This window comes from Cotesia glomerata, linkage group LG10, assembly GCF_020080835.1.
Source record: "Cotesia glomerata isolate CgM1 linkage group LG10, MPM_Cglom_v2.3, whole genome shotgun sequence".
Taxonomy (NCBI): domain Eukaryota; kingdom Metazoa; phylum Arthropoda; class Insecta; order Hymenoptera; family Braconidae; genus Cotesia; species Cotesia glomerata.
Genome location: NC_058167.1, coordinates 288,556 through 304,177, shown reverse-complemented (window position 1 = coordinate 304,177; position 15,622 = coordinate 288,556). Strand labels below are relative to the sequence as shown.

General features: G+C 32.1%; 2 protein-coding genes across 3 annotated transcripts in view; one reads left to right on the top strand and one right to left on the bottom strand.

Moving 5' to 3' along the window:
* The window catches only part of LOC123273312, a 112,915-nt gene extending 104,020 nt beyond the window's left edge, over positions 1–8,895 (bottom strand). For both annotated transcript variants that reach the window (XM_044740718.1, XM_044740717.1), the window contains exons 1-3: positions 8,877–8,895; positions 8,616–8,752; positions 7,309–7,548 (exon numbers count right to left, since the gene is read on the bottom strand). In XM_044740718.1, coding sequence (XP_044596653.1) covers positions 7,309–7,489 — 181 coding nt within the window. In that variant the 5' untranslated portion in view covers positions 7,490–7,548; positions 8,616–8,752; positions 8,877–8,895. The remainder of the gene's footprint in view (positions 1–7,308; positions 7,549–8,615; positions 8,753–8,876) is intronic.
* A 5,729-nt stretch (positions 8,896–14,624) lies between these two features.
* Positions 14,625–15,349, top strand: LOC123272850. Its single transcript, XM_044739859.1, has 2 exons — positions 14,625–14,818; positions 14,913–15,349. Exons 1-2 carry the CDS (start codon positions 14,744–14,746, stop codon positions 15,177–15,179), a joined length of 342 nt encoding a protein of 113 aa, XP_044595794.1. The 5' UTR covers positions 14,625–14,743; the 3' UTR covers positions 15,180–15,349.
* The last annotated feature ends 273 nt before the right edge of the window (positions 15,350–15,622 follow it).

Below are 15,622 nucleotides of genomic sequence, written 5' to 3'. Positions count from 1 at the left end.
GAGATCAGACAAGAAGACATTGAAGGATTTTTGCAGAAATATATGAGTGATTTTGTATCAAAAGATTCTATGTTCATTTTTACAGCGTTTGATTTACCGTATGATTTTATGGAAAGAGATGTGAATTTTTGGCCTTTTGATAAAAATTATAATGAATGTGTGAAGTTTTTTGATAAATTGACTGTGGTTAACGATGTAGCGGAACGTGGGGTAGCGTTGGTCGAACATTACAATAAGTGTTTTACAAAAAATGAAGAACAATTGCAATACTTATTACTTGTTATCAGTGAATATAGGAAAAAATTTCCGAATTTTAATAAAACTACTCCAATGTCACAAGGTTAAGGAAAAAAAAAAAATAAAAATAATTTTTAATTGAAAATAAAAATAATTTGAATTTATTGAAAAATTAAGATACGATAGTATTAGAAATTTGACAGTTAAATAAAAGGATCTGTTAAACCAAAAGAAATATACAATACAAAACATTTGTAAAATTTGACAAAATTTTTTGATAAACTTGATAGTTTCGTCAAAAAATTAAAAAATATTATAAATTATATTTTAAAGTTGAATAACTTCAAAACGCGTTGATTTATCGAAAAATTCTAAGATAGCTTTTTTGTAGAACGTTCAATTTTACACAAGAAAATGATTTAGTCTAGCTTTTTTGGTAAAGGATTAAAGAGTTATAAAATTCTAAACTCACAAAAACAAGCTTTCCCATGTTAATCATACGGGAAATTGAAATTTACCATGCGGGACATCTTAATATTAATATTAAGGGCTGTAACTTTTACAGGATTTTTTTTTCATCATTTCCAACAATATTTTCGATATATTTAAGAAAAAAAAATAGTCGATTTTTTTGAATCAGTCTATTATATATATATATATATATATATATATATATATTAGGGTGATTCAAAAAAACTTTTTAATTTTTTTTTTAACTCTTACCCTCTCAAATGTTTCTATTTGATATAAAAAAAATCCTCACCAAACACGAGCCCTATAGCTCAACTCTAAGGGGTCGCTTTTTTTATTTTAGTTTTCCATTTAATTAACATGGGAAAAGTTCTGTTTTGTTTTAAATTGAATTTACACATAATTTACGCAATTTTTTACAAAAAACGATTTTATATTCTTAAAGTAAAGTCTTTGAGCTTTACAAAACTCTAAGACAAAGTATGATTATCTCTACAAAAAGACTAGTTACAGCCATTTAAAAATGACTAAATTTCGAAATTTAAAGAAATAGTTGGCAATTGGGTCATTCCATGTCAGATCGACAAATAGTTGGAATCGATCTCTTTCAATTTGGACAAATTTTTATCAGAAGTTTTCGTTTATCATAAAACGAAGTTCTGCCAAAGGAAAAACAATAAAAAATTTTTTTTCAAAAGATATGCAAATTCAAAATTTCGCAATTTTTTCAGTTTTTCAATTTTGTTTTTGTAATATCTTGAACACTATTGTAGGTATAGAAATGAACTTTTTTTGTTTAAAAGGGGACACTTAAGGTTATTGAAAAAAAAATTTCAAAAATGCAATATTTGTCAAATTATGAATTTTTGAAAATCGTTAAAAATGACGATCGAAGTTAAAATTTTAGCTCCATCCTTTTTGTATAATACATAGTAATCATTTTAAAAAATTCTGAAATTTTTAGAAGGGTGTTTTTTTTCAAAAATATCAATTTTTGAATTTCGAAAAAAAATTTTTTTTCGTTTTTTGCAACTTCTGAAATAGATGAAGTTATGCAGATACATAGTATTGTAATTTTGAGAGTTACAACTTGAATTTATCACGTGGAAATATTGAATAATAAATTAATTTCAACTGTTTTTTTATTTTTTTGATATGATCTCAAAGTCATCCTTAACGCATGGAAAATAAAAAGAAATTGAAATTAATTTATTACTCAATATTTCCACGTGATGCATTCAAGTTTTAATCCTCAAATTTACAATATCATGTATCTGCATAACTTTTAGTATAGACCGGATAGCTCAAATGGTAGAGGAGCCGACATGTCTTCGGAAGGTTCTGGGTTCGAATCCCAGTCCGAGCTATCTAATAATTTTTTCTCGCATATTCTATAAACTCACATTAAGATGATTCTCTCCACATTCGTTTCTCGATCCTTTCCTACCAATATCCTGTTACGTGAATGTGGAACGCTTCACGTAATGATTACCGTAACTCCTATTCTTTCCCGCTTCACAGCATTATTTATATTTATAAAAATGCTTGCCGTAAGATGGACGGTATGGCTTAATGTATATAGAATAATCGAAAGGAAATTCAATATTGACCGGATAGCTCAAATGGTAGAGTAGCCGACATGCCTTCGGAAGGTTCTGGGTTCGAATCACAGTCCGAGCTATCTAATAATTTTTTCTTGCATATTCTATAAACTCACATTAAGATGATCCTCTCCACATTCGTTTCTCGATCCTTTCCTACCAATATCCTATTACGTGAATGTGGAACGCTTCACGTAATAATTACCGTAACTCCTATTCTTTCCCGCTTCACAGCATTATTTATATTTATAAAAATGCTTGCCGTAAGATGGACGGTATGGCTTAATGTATATAGAATAATCGAAAGGAAATTCAATATTGACCGGATAGCTCAAATGGTAGAGTAGCCGACATGCCTTCGGAAGGTTCTGGGTTCGAATCCCAGTCCGAGCTATCTAATAATTTTTACTCGCATATTCTATAAACTCACATTAAGATGATCTTCTCCACATTCCTTTCTCAATCCTTTCCTACCAATATCCTGTTACGTGAATGTGGAACGCTTCACATAATAATTACCGTAACTCCTATTCTTTCCCGCTTCACAGCATTATTTATATTTATATTTGTAAAAATGTGGAACGCTTCACGATTTTGCGTGTCATCCAGACTATCATTTGCGTATATCCGGTCTATACAAATATAAATATTGCTGTAAAGCTCTTCGAGCTCAGAAGTCTAATAAAAGTTTGATAAAACACTATTTTTTGAGTTTTCAAACCGCAATAACTTTTGAATAAATGAACCGATTTTTACGTGGTTCGCGGCATTCGACGCAGTTTTTTAAGCCTTTTGAAAAATCTTTAAGTTTCAATTGATCAAACTAGAAATTTCGGAGTAATTCCGAAAAAACACTTTTTTGGATTTTCTTTCCTGCACGATATCTCTCAAATAAATCAACCGATTTTGACTTGATTAGCGGCAATTGACGTGGTTTTTCAAGGTTAAAAGCTGATTAGTTTTTGGAGTTGATCGATAGAGCCGTTCAAAAGTTATTCCAAAAAAACCACTTTTGAAAAAAATTTTTTTTACAGTTTTTTTTAGATTTCTCAAAATCTATCGGTCCGAGTCGGTCCAGCTTATATTCAAAATTTAAGTACAATCAAACCCTTTCGAATGGCACCAACCGCGATTAAATCGGTAAAGCCATTCAAAAGTTATGAGAGGTTTACATACTTACATACATACGCACACACACACACACACACACACACACACACACACACACACACACACACACTGGTGGCTGCCTTGGACATCAAAAATGCTTTCAATTCCGCTAATTGAGACTGCATCATGCAAGCTCTCGACGAGAAGAACGTGCCAACATATCTTCGCAGACTAGTGATTAGCTATTTTACAGATAGAGTGCTGAAATACGATACAAAGAATGGTCCGAAAGAGTATGATATAACCGGTGGTGTGCCACAGGGCTCTGTTCTTGGTCCACTTCTGTGGAATATCATGTATGACGGGCTCCTGAGACTGAAGCTTCCAAGATGTGTCAAACTGGTAGCGTATGCGGATGATGTTGCCTCAGTGATCGTCGCCAAACACCTCGACGAGATTCAACATCTGTTTGACATCAATTTTGAGAAGATCAACCAGTGGATGGATACAGTGAACCTACAACTGGCCAAGCAGAAGACCGAAGCAGTGCTTATTACCAGCCGAAAAGAAGTTGAAACAATTAAGCTAAAAGTCGGTGACCGAGAAATCACATCACAACCTCATATACGATATCTGGGAGTGATGCTTGATGCCCGACTCAACTTCAAGCAGCAAGTGGAACACGTCTGTATGAAAGCGTCAGTAGTGAGAGCTAGTCTCGCACGATTGATGCCGAACGTCGGAGGCCCAAAGCAGAGCAGGAGGCTGCTATTGTCATCAGTAGTCACATCGGTGCTCACCTACGGAATATCCATTTGGGATAATATATCGTATGAGTGCCCTACGAGTAACTAGCGCCTTCCGCACAATATCAGAGGAAGCAGTGTGTGTTATTTCCGGTACTCTGCCTCTCAGAGTCCTAGCTGAGGAAAGACGGAACCTATACCAACAAAAAAGGTCAACCACACTGAGCCCTGAAGAACTTAGAAGGGAAGAACGGCAACACAGCATCGCAAGATGGCAACAAGAGTGGAATGCTTCAGATAAGGGTCGGTGGACGTACCGTCTCATACCTCGAGTTGATGTGTGGTTCAACCGGAGTCACGGTGAGATCAACTATTATTTAACGCAGATGTTATCAGGACACTGATGTTACCGGAAGTATCTTCACCGCTTTAAGCACGATGATACCCCAGAGTGCCCGTCCTGTCCAGGGGTCAATGAAGATGCGGAGCATGTTTTTTTTGTGTGTCCACGTTTCAACCAACAGTGCGATGAGTTAGAGAAGATTCTGAAAAAGAGAACCCAACCAGAATCAATAGTAGAAGCAATGTTGTCGTCAGAAGCTGCCTGGAACGCCACAAGCACTTTTGCTACAAAAGTGCTTACAGAGTTGCGATCCATTGAGAAGAAAAGAGCGAAAGACAGAATCTAGAAGAAAGAAATAACATCTTAGCCACCAGAAGGAAGAACGGCAGCTAATTCCTCCCCCCGCAAAGAAATGCCTTACGGTGGTACCATGGGGGATCAGAGGATAGAAGAGAAAGGGGTTTAGGGTTTAGTGGGTAGGGGCGTCAGCGTCGAATTTTAGTATGACGCTGCATCGAGTCGCCACATATCCAGGCCAAACAGCTATGCTTAGAATCCGTAAAAAAGATTCCCCCGCCTAAGGAAAAAAAAAACACACACACACACACACACACACACACACATACATACATACAGACATAGTGACACCCTCGCGGGGATAGTCAGGGAAGCTTCCTGTGACCTTCAAACGTCGAGATCTGATGAAAACTGGATTTTTGTAAAACGGGGTAAAACCAATAACTTCCCGATTTTTGAAAATCTGAGATTTTCTTAGCGGGAAGTTAAAAATAGTCGGTTCTTTTAGGTCACCGCAATATATATATATATATATATATATATATATATATATATATATATATATATATATATATATATATATATATATATATATATTTAAATTTGAAATCGCCGACAACTTCAATTCGAAAAACATCGGAGTACGAAGTTTATAGACTAAAATAAATTTTCATTCAGCTAAAACAAGACAATGTGCCAGCTTTTTTTTTCATAGGTATGACAGAAATTAAAAATTTGATGAAAATAAATGTTTTGTAGTTCCAACCGTAGAAATATTATTTTAGAGTGTTTTTTTTTCGTGTTTACAGTGTATCTTTCTATGGCAAATAATACTTCGAAATTTTTTTAGGTACATAAAACAAATTTACAAAGATCTTTATTAAAAAAAAAAAAATCTTACTAGAAGAAAAGTAGAAAGTCTATTGCTAGCAGCAATTTTTGGAATTTTGATAGCTTTGATAAATATATTCAATTAATGATTTGTTTTATTTGTGACTATAACAACAAATTAACTACGGCAATCGTTGCAATAAATAAAAATGTAAATCGATAAAACTTTCTACTTTTTAGTGGAAAACTTAAAAAAATGTTTAGTGATTAAAAATATATCAATTATTTTATACTGCTAACATTAACATTAATTATTCAATAACCAGAACTGTAATATGGACTCTTGTATCCGACGCTTTACTATTTATAGTTAAACTTTTTGCTGTGGCTACATATAAAAATGTGTATTTTATTAAAGCAGGTTGATGGTTAAGTTTACGAGTATTTTGCCGAGAGATAAAATGATGCTTCTAAAGAAACGCTTCGTTCGCAGATAGATAATAGAATTGAAACATTTCCATTTATTTTATGAGCAATTCACTCCCAAAGTTTCCATTGACACTACAAGTGCAGCAGAGATACTACCATTTATTCAACAGAGGACGAAAAAAAAAGTGTAAGCCGTTCTTAAATAGTGTTATTTGCTCAATAAAATTCATGGTGTAATATCGCAAGTTACATTTTTCGCAGAATTTCGTCGGTATAATGTTTGATTATAACAATTATGATATTATTAACGTAATTTTCATTGTACTTTCTTTCCTATCAGACCAACAGCTCAATTTTTTATACAATCATGATAATATTGTAATTAATCAATTTAAAAACAGTGCTTGAATAATTATTTCTAAGCTAGTCTGAAAAACAAAAATATATATCAAAAATTATTTAAAGACTTGAATTTTATATCAGTATAATATACCAGAACTAAAAAAAAAGTAATTTTTCTTAACTGTCTGAAATTGATTTTGAAAATCGATTTCAAGGGGATTTATTTACGTAATACCTAGTTTACTACTTAAGTATAAAATTCTATTGAAAAAATATGAATTTTTTTTATGTTCGTTTTACAACGATAATGGTATTTATTAATTGCATCATTATATTTAGTTTATCTGATGTTTATTTTCTCATAAGTGGACAAACACTTTTAGGCAGGAATTATTGAAAGAACATATATGAACAGAAAAGAAATAATAACGTAACACTCGGGACGTAACACTCAAAATGCATTCATATCAGTGCAATCAAAAAACAAATAAAATTTTTAATGCTTGCTTAATACTACAGGATGCCAGATACAAACATATATGAATAATACGGTCATGAGGTGGGTATTTATTATAAAATACTTGTGATGACTTATTCATTATTGAATTTTGAAAATTTAACAGCATATTTGAAGTTATTTCTTTAATATCATAAAAATTATGAAACGTTCGGTCGGTTAAAAAATCGATAAAGAGATTATTGAACGTGAATTATTGTGAAATCAATCAAAAATTTGGAAAATAACTATCAGACAATGAATTTAGTTGAGAATATAAGCAAAAAACTAAATTCATATTTTTGGATTGAGATTATAAGCAAAACCGTTTATAATAAATTATCATCATAACAAATATGTTTCATAACATTTAAAACCATTTTGGAAAACGACTAAAGATGTTACCGATGTCGCTACGTCTTGCCGCAATCTCATCAGCAAATGAACCTCTTGACTCCGGAAAAAGTGGTCGTGTACTGTATTTTCTATCCAAATGATCCATCATCGGTTTGTAGTAAGACTCCCCTTTGTCGTAATTACAGTCATAAACACGTGTACGTGGTCGGCTTAATATAGGTCTTGACATAGTGTTCGATGAGTTATTCGTTATCTAGATCGATGGCACCCACTAATAACTGAAGATTTCTAAAAATATTCAATGTTGTTGTTATATTGGTTTATAATTATAATCATAAAACAAATCAATAAAAAATCTTAAATAATAATAATAATAATAATAATAATAATAATAATAATAATAATAATAATAATAATAACGGGTGATAGATAAGTAAAACTAAAAACACTAACAGCAAAGCAAGTTATTATCTATTCAATAAATAGCCCGCTGGGCTTTCGCTTGACGTTAAAATAGATCTGATCTAATTCGGTGCTTTAAAAAGTAACTTTGTAGGATACTCTCAATACAGACTGTTACTTAAACCAGCAACGAGTAATGTGTGAAATTTGAATCTTAAAATATTTTGTTATGGATTTTTTTGTAACGAAAAAACGATCGAAAAAATTAATATTTTAACAATTTAGTTGTTAATTAACTCCTATTGACATTAATATTACCACTTGTTATTTAGTGAACATTTACTTCATTTAAATATTCTTATACAACAATTTCACGTATAAATGATGCTTGAGTTAAAATTTTTCATTTATTTTTTTTTCTAATTTTATGTTTTAGAATTTTTGAAGTAATTGTTCAATTTTTTTGAGATACTCTATGTTTGTAAATCATCAAAATGTTATAATATAATACTACTTACAAATATTTAGTTTGGAAAACGAAAACGAATAAAAGTTTGAGTATTATGAGTGTCTCATCAATTTTAAATTCAACTGATGAGTATTGATTACAAAATTTTACATTATAAAGTCAATTGAATGCTGTCATTCTGAGAAGCACAGAAAATAGAACAAAATTTTATTTTGGTCCAAGAAAAATTATGGCAAGAACATAATCTTCTAAACTCATCAAAATAAATTACAACCATAGATGCGCCATGAATGTAATTTCATATTCAGTTGACTGATGATGTTACTCAAGAATGTAAGATGGTATAAAAGATTCATTTAGTATTATTATCTGTAAATGAGTTTAACGGAAATAAAATTTGTATAAAATTGTTCAAGAAAAAAATTAGTTGAGAAAAGCTAATACAACATTAGAATCAATTGTGAATAACCGTAAATAAACTAACCTGTGTTACAACTGCGTTTTTTCTTGTGTCTATTTCTTCAAATGCAATGTCGATGGAAGTGTTAGCGCGACTCCTAAAAACGTCGCGATGCTCGCTTTCATTTCCCCACTCCCTATTCACTACCCCTTCCAGTAACGCTGCACAAAAAATCGATTTGAAAATTTTAAGAGAAAAAAAATTTTACATCTCTTAGGTCAAAAAAACATTTTTACGAATTATTTAGATCAATATAAGTCATTATCAACGTGAATTTACTAGTACCTTCGATATTCTTAGTAAAAAATCAATAATATATTCATCCTTGTACTAAGTCTACAAATGATTAAAAAAAAAATGAGAACTATTCTTTCTTAATATGAAATTTTCTTGGAAAAATTCAAATTCAAAACTTAAAAATAGTGAAGAATTTAGCCGTTATTTTATTTTAACTGTGATGTAAACTAGATCGTGACGACGAAATAAATTACTTTTAGAACAGCTGACACGAACATAGCATACGTAGAACTAAATACAATTCTCTTGAAAGAAATAATATTAACATAAACATCATCATATCATCGAATAATGGCAGGGTTAAAATAAAAATTAAACAAAGTTTGACCCTGCATGTTATCCCAGAGACTTTTTGTTTTTGAGCGCAAAGCTAAAATAAACCTGTTGATGTAATGCCGATTTTTTTTTAACTTAAGAGTAGGGATAATAATATGAGTATAGCTTTGAAAGCTTAAAAGTTTTTAATTCTATATATTTTCGGCTTACAAATATTAATAAGGATAGAAATATGGACCATTCTCAAATAAGTTCTATTCAATTTAATTTCTGATTAATTGAGAATATTTAGAAACGAATAAAAAAAATTTTCAACAATTATCATTCACTACATCTTTAAAATAAATGAGCTTATTTTAGTGTGGTTTATAGTGTCCAACGCAATTTGTCGAAAAGTAGAGCTTTTTGGAATTAATCGACACGCATACAATTGGTGTTTGAAAAAATTAGGAAAACGGATGACCCTGAAGGCCATCCCTGCAACTTCCCGCTAATTCCATACCTAAGTGCTTAAAATTGCACTTATAAAGTTTCGAGCTCAAAAATACAGTTTATGGGTTATTTTAAGCTCTCCGAGCTCAAAGAGTGGGCTGTTCTATGCTTTTGAACTCTGTACGCGGTCTGTAGCAATCAACGCAGTTTTCCAATTTCTATGATTTACTTTTACATACAACTTGATCAGACCGGAAATTTGAGAGAAATTCGAAAAATTCACTTTTTCCGAATTTTTTAGACAAAGATAACTCACGAACCAATCAACAGATTTTGACGTTCTTGGAGAAGATTGACGTGGTTTTTTGATGTTAAGAGCTGATTAGTTTTTGGAATCGATCGGTAAAGCCTTTTGAAAGTTATTCCAAAAATGAAAGTTATTTATAATTAAGGGGAATATAATGTAAGGGAAGTGCTGATGGTGGGGAGGGAACCCTTAAGCAATGGTCCTGTCCCAACCTGATACCTTTAGACAGAGTCGACTGTATTATTATCGACTCTTGGAAATGGTCGCCCGGGAAAAAATGATCAGATCTGATCAGACATGAACAGGCATGAGTCTTCAGGTCTGATCAGGTATGAAAAATGACCGGGTCTGATCAGACCTGGCCAGGCATGTTCAGGTCTGATCAGATCTGTTCATGTCTGACTCGATCAGGTCCATAAAAAAAAAAAAAATCGGTGCCGACGGGGATTCGAACCGTACACCTCGCGCTCTTCAGACTGACACTTTACCTCTTGACCAAATGATTCATCTTAACTTGAGAGTATCTTTCGAGCTACTTCAAGTAATTCAAATTTTATACATGATTTATCCTTATAGTTAACGGAGTTCTATACCTAATTTATTAATTATTAATAATTAATCATATATTACAGTGATTTATTCGGAACGGCTATGTATTTTTTTTCGCTCCATTAACATATGGTTCTACACTGAGAGAGAATTTTATTCAATAGTAATAAAACAGTTTATTTGGACTTGAAAAAAAATTTAGTTAATATTAATAAAATTATATTTCATATAAATAAAATTATATTAGTATTTAATAAAATTTCATAAGTATTTAATAAAATTTTCTTAAATACTAATATGTGTTTATTAAAATAACCACGAACGACGCTTTCGTTTGCTGTCATTAATACGAATATTAAGTCATTAAAAGAAATAATCTCAAAAAAAAAGATTAATATTCATCAATTAATTATAATATATTCAAATATATTTTCACAGTAAAGTCTTTTAATAAATAGTATTAAGATTTTTAACAAGACATCCTAACCTAACCTATTTGTTTACTTCATGACGAATCACATGTAGAGATTTTAAATAATAAAATAAATAAATATTCGATTGAATTTATGAAATCATAGTCTTTATTTTTAACAAATGCGTCCCTACATTGTCTGGTTTTCTGCTTCTGTTTTCATTTTATTAAATAATGTCTAACTCTTATCGATTCATTTGTGAAATTTTTAAATTTAAGTGCATAAAAATTAACATCCACTCGGATAACAACAGTTGTAGACTTTGTATTTCAAAAATATAGTTCCGACAAAATTCAATTTTTACTTAATTATTTATTCAATTAATTACTGATCAATACTTGTTAGTTAGTTGATTAAATAATTTTCTTTATATTACATGTAGATAAATATTCATTACATACTAAGAAACATTTATTAGTATTTAATAAAAATTTTTATTAGTATTTAAGGAAATTTAATTAATATTTAATAAATTTTTATTTGGGATTAGCCAAATAAACGTTTTATTAAATAGTAATAAAATTTCATTACTATTAAATAAAATTGTCTCTCAGTGTTGGCTAGATATCAGACATGGACAGGTCTGATCAGGTCTGAGCGTATTTAAGGCTTCAGACATGAACAGACATGAGCAGGCATGAACAGGTCTGATCAGATCTGAACGTATTTAACGCTTCAGACATGAACAGACATGAGCAGGCATGAACAGGTCTGATCAGGTCTGAGCGTATTTAATGCTTCAGACATGAACAGGCATGAGCAGGCATGAACAGGTCTGAACGGATTTAACGCTTCAGACATGAACAGACATGAGCAGGCATGAACAGGTCTGATCAGGTCTGAACGTATTTAACGCTTCAGACATGAACAGACATGAGCAGGCATGAGCAGGCATGAACAGGTCTGATCAGGTCTGAACGAATTTAACGCTTCAGACATGAACAGACATGAGCAGGCATGAACAGGTCTGATCAGGTCTGAGCGTATTTAATGCTTTAGACATGAACAGGCATGAACAGGTCTGATCAGGTATAATTTCAGGCCTGATCATACATGAACAGGCCTGCTCAGGTCTAATTTCAGGCCTGATCAGATATGAACAGGTCTGCTCAGGTCTAATTTCAGGCCTGATCAGATATGAACAGGTCTGATCAGTCCTGATCATTTTTTCCCGGGCGGTAACTAAAAGTTCTTATTGATGATTTGAATAAGGCTTATTCAATAAGCGTAAAAAGTTTCAAAAAAGTTATGATTTTATAGAAGTTTTTGAATTTTATCTATAGAATATAAACTACTATAATATTAATTTATCTAAATGTATCAGTGATGCCAACTTGGGGGATTTTCCCCTAAATTAAGGGGTATTTTGCTAATAGCGGGAAAGCTTTAGCGGATAAATTTTTTTAGGGTATTTTTGTGGGAATTTTTAATTCGTCAGAAAATATATTTTAATATAAAAAATTAATAAAAAATAACAATTCTTTAATTATTAATTAGCAATGTAAAAAGAATATGGGAGCGCACTCTTGCTTGTGTATCCTGAAGCCGAAATGAAGAAGCGGGAGTAGAAATAAGACAGTAGGCTTTACTTTTAAGGTGAGTTCCATTAAAAAATTTTACCAAATTAGGAGTATTTAAATGAACAATTCAAAAAAATTATCACAAATTATAAAACAAAAAAATTTTTATTGATACTATTACAATGGTTTTTTTTTTCAATCTTTGAAACGACAGCTACAAAAAAATTTCTTTGAATGCAAAATTGCTTCATTTAGGTAGAGAAAGTCTTCGTTTCCGACTGATTGAACCCATGCAGCACAGCTGAAAAAGAAATTCATTTTTGGTTCTAAAAATTGGCAGTAATTGAACAATTCTGAAGATTTCTATTATAATAAAATTATTACAAAATTTATTTTTAAATTCCTTATGTGAATATTGAAAAAATTATGAGTTATTTATAGAAAATAATTTTTTTAATAGTTAATTTGTTGAAAAAAATTGAAACAGTAGTCAGACGTCTACCGATTTCAGTTTAAGTATTATTTCTGGAAATTTGAATTCTTGGTTTCATATAATTTCTACAAGTGGCATTTCAAAAGAATTTTTTTCTGTCATAAATATTTCATTAAAATAATTATCAAATATCATTTAATTTCATAATCAATATAACTTAACCTAACCAAACAATAAATTTTACTTACACTTTCGGGTCGTTCGGGAACCTGTTGTTATGTCCGAATTAATTATAATTAAATAATTATTGGTAGTGTGGGCCTTGAGGAGGCTCGGACACGTTTTTAGATAGATTTTCTCTTGTAGGCAAGCTACAAGAGTTTTATTTTTGTTGTGGATTTCGAACGCCTCCCGGTAACCAGGAGTTCCAACGGCGAATTAAAAGGGAAGTCGATATCAAATACTGAACTCACAGTTGTCCTTTATGATTTTTCCGGTTGATTCGAATTGAATTGGTCGATCGGTTGATCCTGGGTTGGATTCTCCTCTTTCTCTCGTGATGTAGATCAGTGTACTCGAAGAGGTTCAGGATCTTAATTTAGAATAAAGTGAAACAAGAAGTTCTGGTCTTTATGATTTATTCAATTATTCGCCCTATGGGCGAGACGCACTCAATGTACACTAATTCACTTATGAACTATCACTTATTTCTATCTTTTGACAGATAGAATGTTTATTAAAATTGAGTTCGTAAACAGAGTAACGACTCTGGCAGACACTAAGATCCGCCGTTAACAGATAATAGGACGAAAGGTTATAATTTTGATATCACTACGGCCACGGGGCCCTCGATTCTGCTCGAAAAGCACACTGTCGTGGTTCGTAGAAGATGAGATTAAAGGTTGAGATGAATTTAGATTTTGTATACGCGACCGAGTGCTGTATACTGCCTTATACGTAACGCGGTATAAGGACCCACACGGGTTCTACGAAGATACCTTCCTTCGTATTCTTTAATAAAAGAGTGAACATTTGATCCGTGGTGTTTGGTGGTTTTTATACACCTGGATCGTGATTTTCGGAAGGGAGTTGAATTTTGTTATTGGTCTAAAATTGCAATTTGACAGAACGTGGACAGTGTGCTCATTTCTTCATCGAGGTGTTGTCCGAGTGATTGCCGAAACTAATAAAGTGCAAGCGTTGTACTTTTCGTTGTAATAAAGTGCAAGCGTTGTACTTTTCATCGAAGGGGAGAGACCCTGTTTGTTATATGAGGCAACGCCGGATATAACAGCATCCCCCCCAAAAGAAGGGGTGCCTCGGCATCTCCTCTTTTGAAGTTGCGGGTGTCTCTCCTTTGGTGGAAAGGCATCGCCTCACTTTTATTAATTGTATAATATTTATTAGTCTTATTCTAACAATAATAATTTTTATTTCGTTATTGAGTGCGTTTCTGCCCTTTACATGTGTAAATATATAGTTTTATAGTATAGGATAAATTATATATGTTTACAATTATATGATTATATATCTCTAGTTACATTATGGTTCTTATATAAAATGTGTATTGACTTGAATTCTTTCTTTTGAATTTTTGCGCTTTGTTTCGCAGAATTTCTAATTTATCGGTAGTAGTATTGTTTTTAGGTTGTTATCTTATATAGGTGGTGTTTTTGTCTTTCGCGGTATGATTTAAGTTAGTCATCTGGCGTGTAAGTTTGAATTTTATTCGCGTTCTTTTTATAAATTTTGCTGAGCAAGGGTTTTAATTTTTATTCGTGGCGACTTATCAAGTGTCAATTGGGAGTGCCAGTATTCGTCAAACAGTGTACGTGTCTAGTACTGCGAGGGAAAAATTTAAAAAAATGTACCCCGTTGAAAGGTGTTATGAAAATTATGGAACTTGGTTCCAGTACGTTACTGCTGTGTTTGGAGAGCGGGTAAGTAGAGTAATTTGTATAAATATATAGAATTTGGCGAGGAGAGAAAAGGGGTTTGTTTTTTTTTTTTTTATATAAAAGATTTTGTTTTTAGGATTTGCGGCAGGGAGTAAAGATTTTACGTCGCTTGATTGGTCCGCTTACCCCACACGAGGCTCTGGATCTAGTCGAGGAGTGGATGGCTCTGTTTGGGCCTGCTGGGCCTGAGGTTTCGGGCGCAGCAACCTTCTTCTTTCTCCATATGCTGGAGAATCCAGATGGCGAGGAGGAGTTCATCGCTCCCAACCTTTCCGATTTAGAACGGTTGCGGGGAGCACTTATTGAATTTGTATTCAATAAGAATTTTGTTTGTTATTTTTGAAGGGTGAGTTGAATTTTCTTTATAACGTAAGGTATTTTTAAAAAAAAATTTTTTTTTGTATGTTTCTAGAGTTTCACGTTTCGCTGACCATATCCGTCGTGTGGGGATTCTCATTCTTTGGGGCCAACCGGCGAGGCATTCTGGAGGAGGGAATTTTGTTTAGTGTAAAAAAAATTTTTTTATGAAAAGGAGTATTTAAATAAATGGGAAAAGAAAGAATTAAGGTGTTATTAGTTTTTCCTTTTCCTACTTAGATTAAGTTTTAATTTTAATTTAGTTTTAATTGTATGTTAATATTTAATTAGTATATTAAGTATGGAGGTAAGTATGTGTAGTATTTGTTGGATCGTGTATGTGGCACATAGGCGTGGTTATGAGGCGGTCGTTTGTTAGGCGGTGGGTGGTAATGAGGGTCGCTGGTTTGATTGCGGTTTTTAATTACC

Excerpts from the sequence above, each read along its gene's own strand:
- LOC123272850 (XM_044739859.1), top strand. The coding sequence starts at position 14,744 with ATGTACCCCGTTGAAAGGTGTTATGAAAATTATGGAACTTGGTTCCAG. Across the intron at positions 14,819-14,912 it reads CTGCTGTGTTTGGAGAGCGG|GATTTGCGGCAGGGAGTAAA; the intron begins GTAAGTAGAGTA and ends TTTTGTTTTTAG.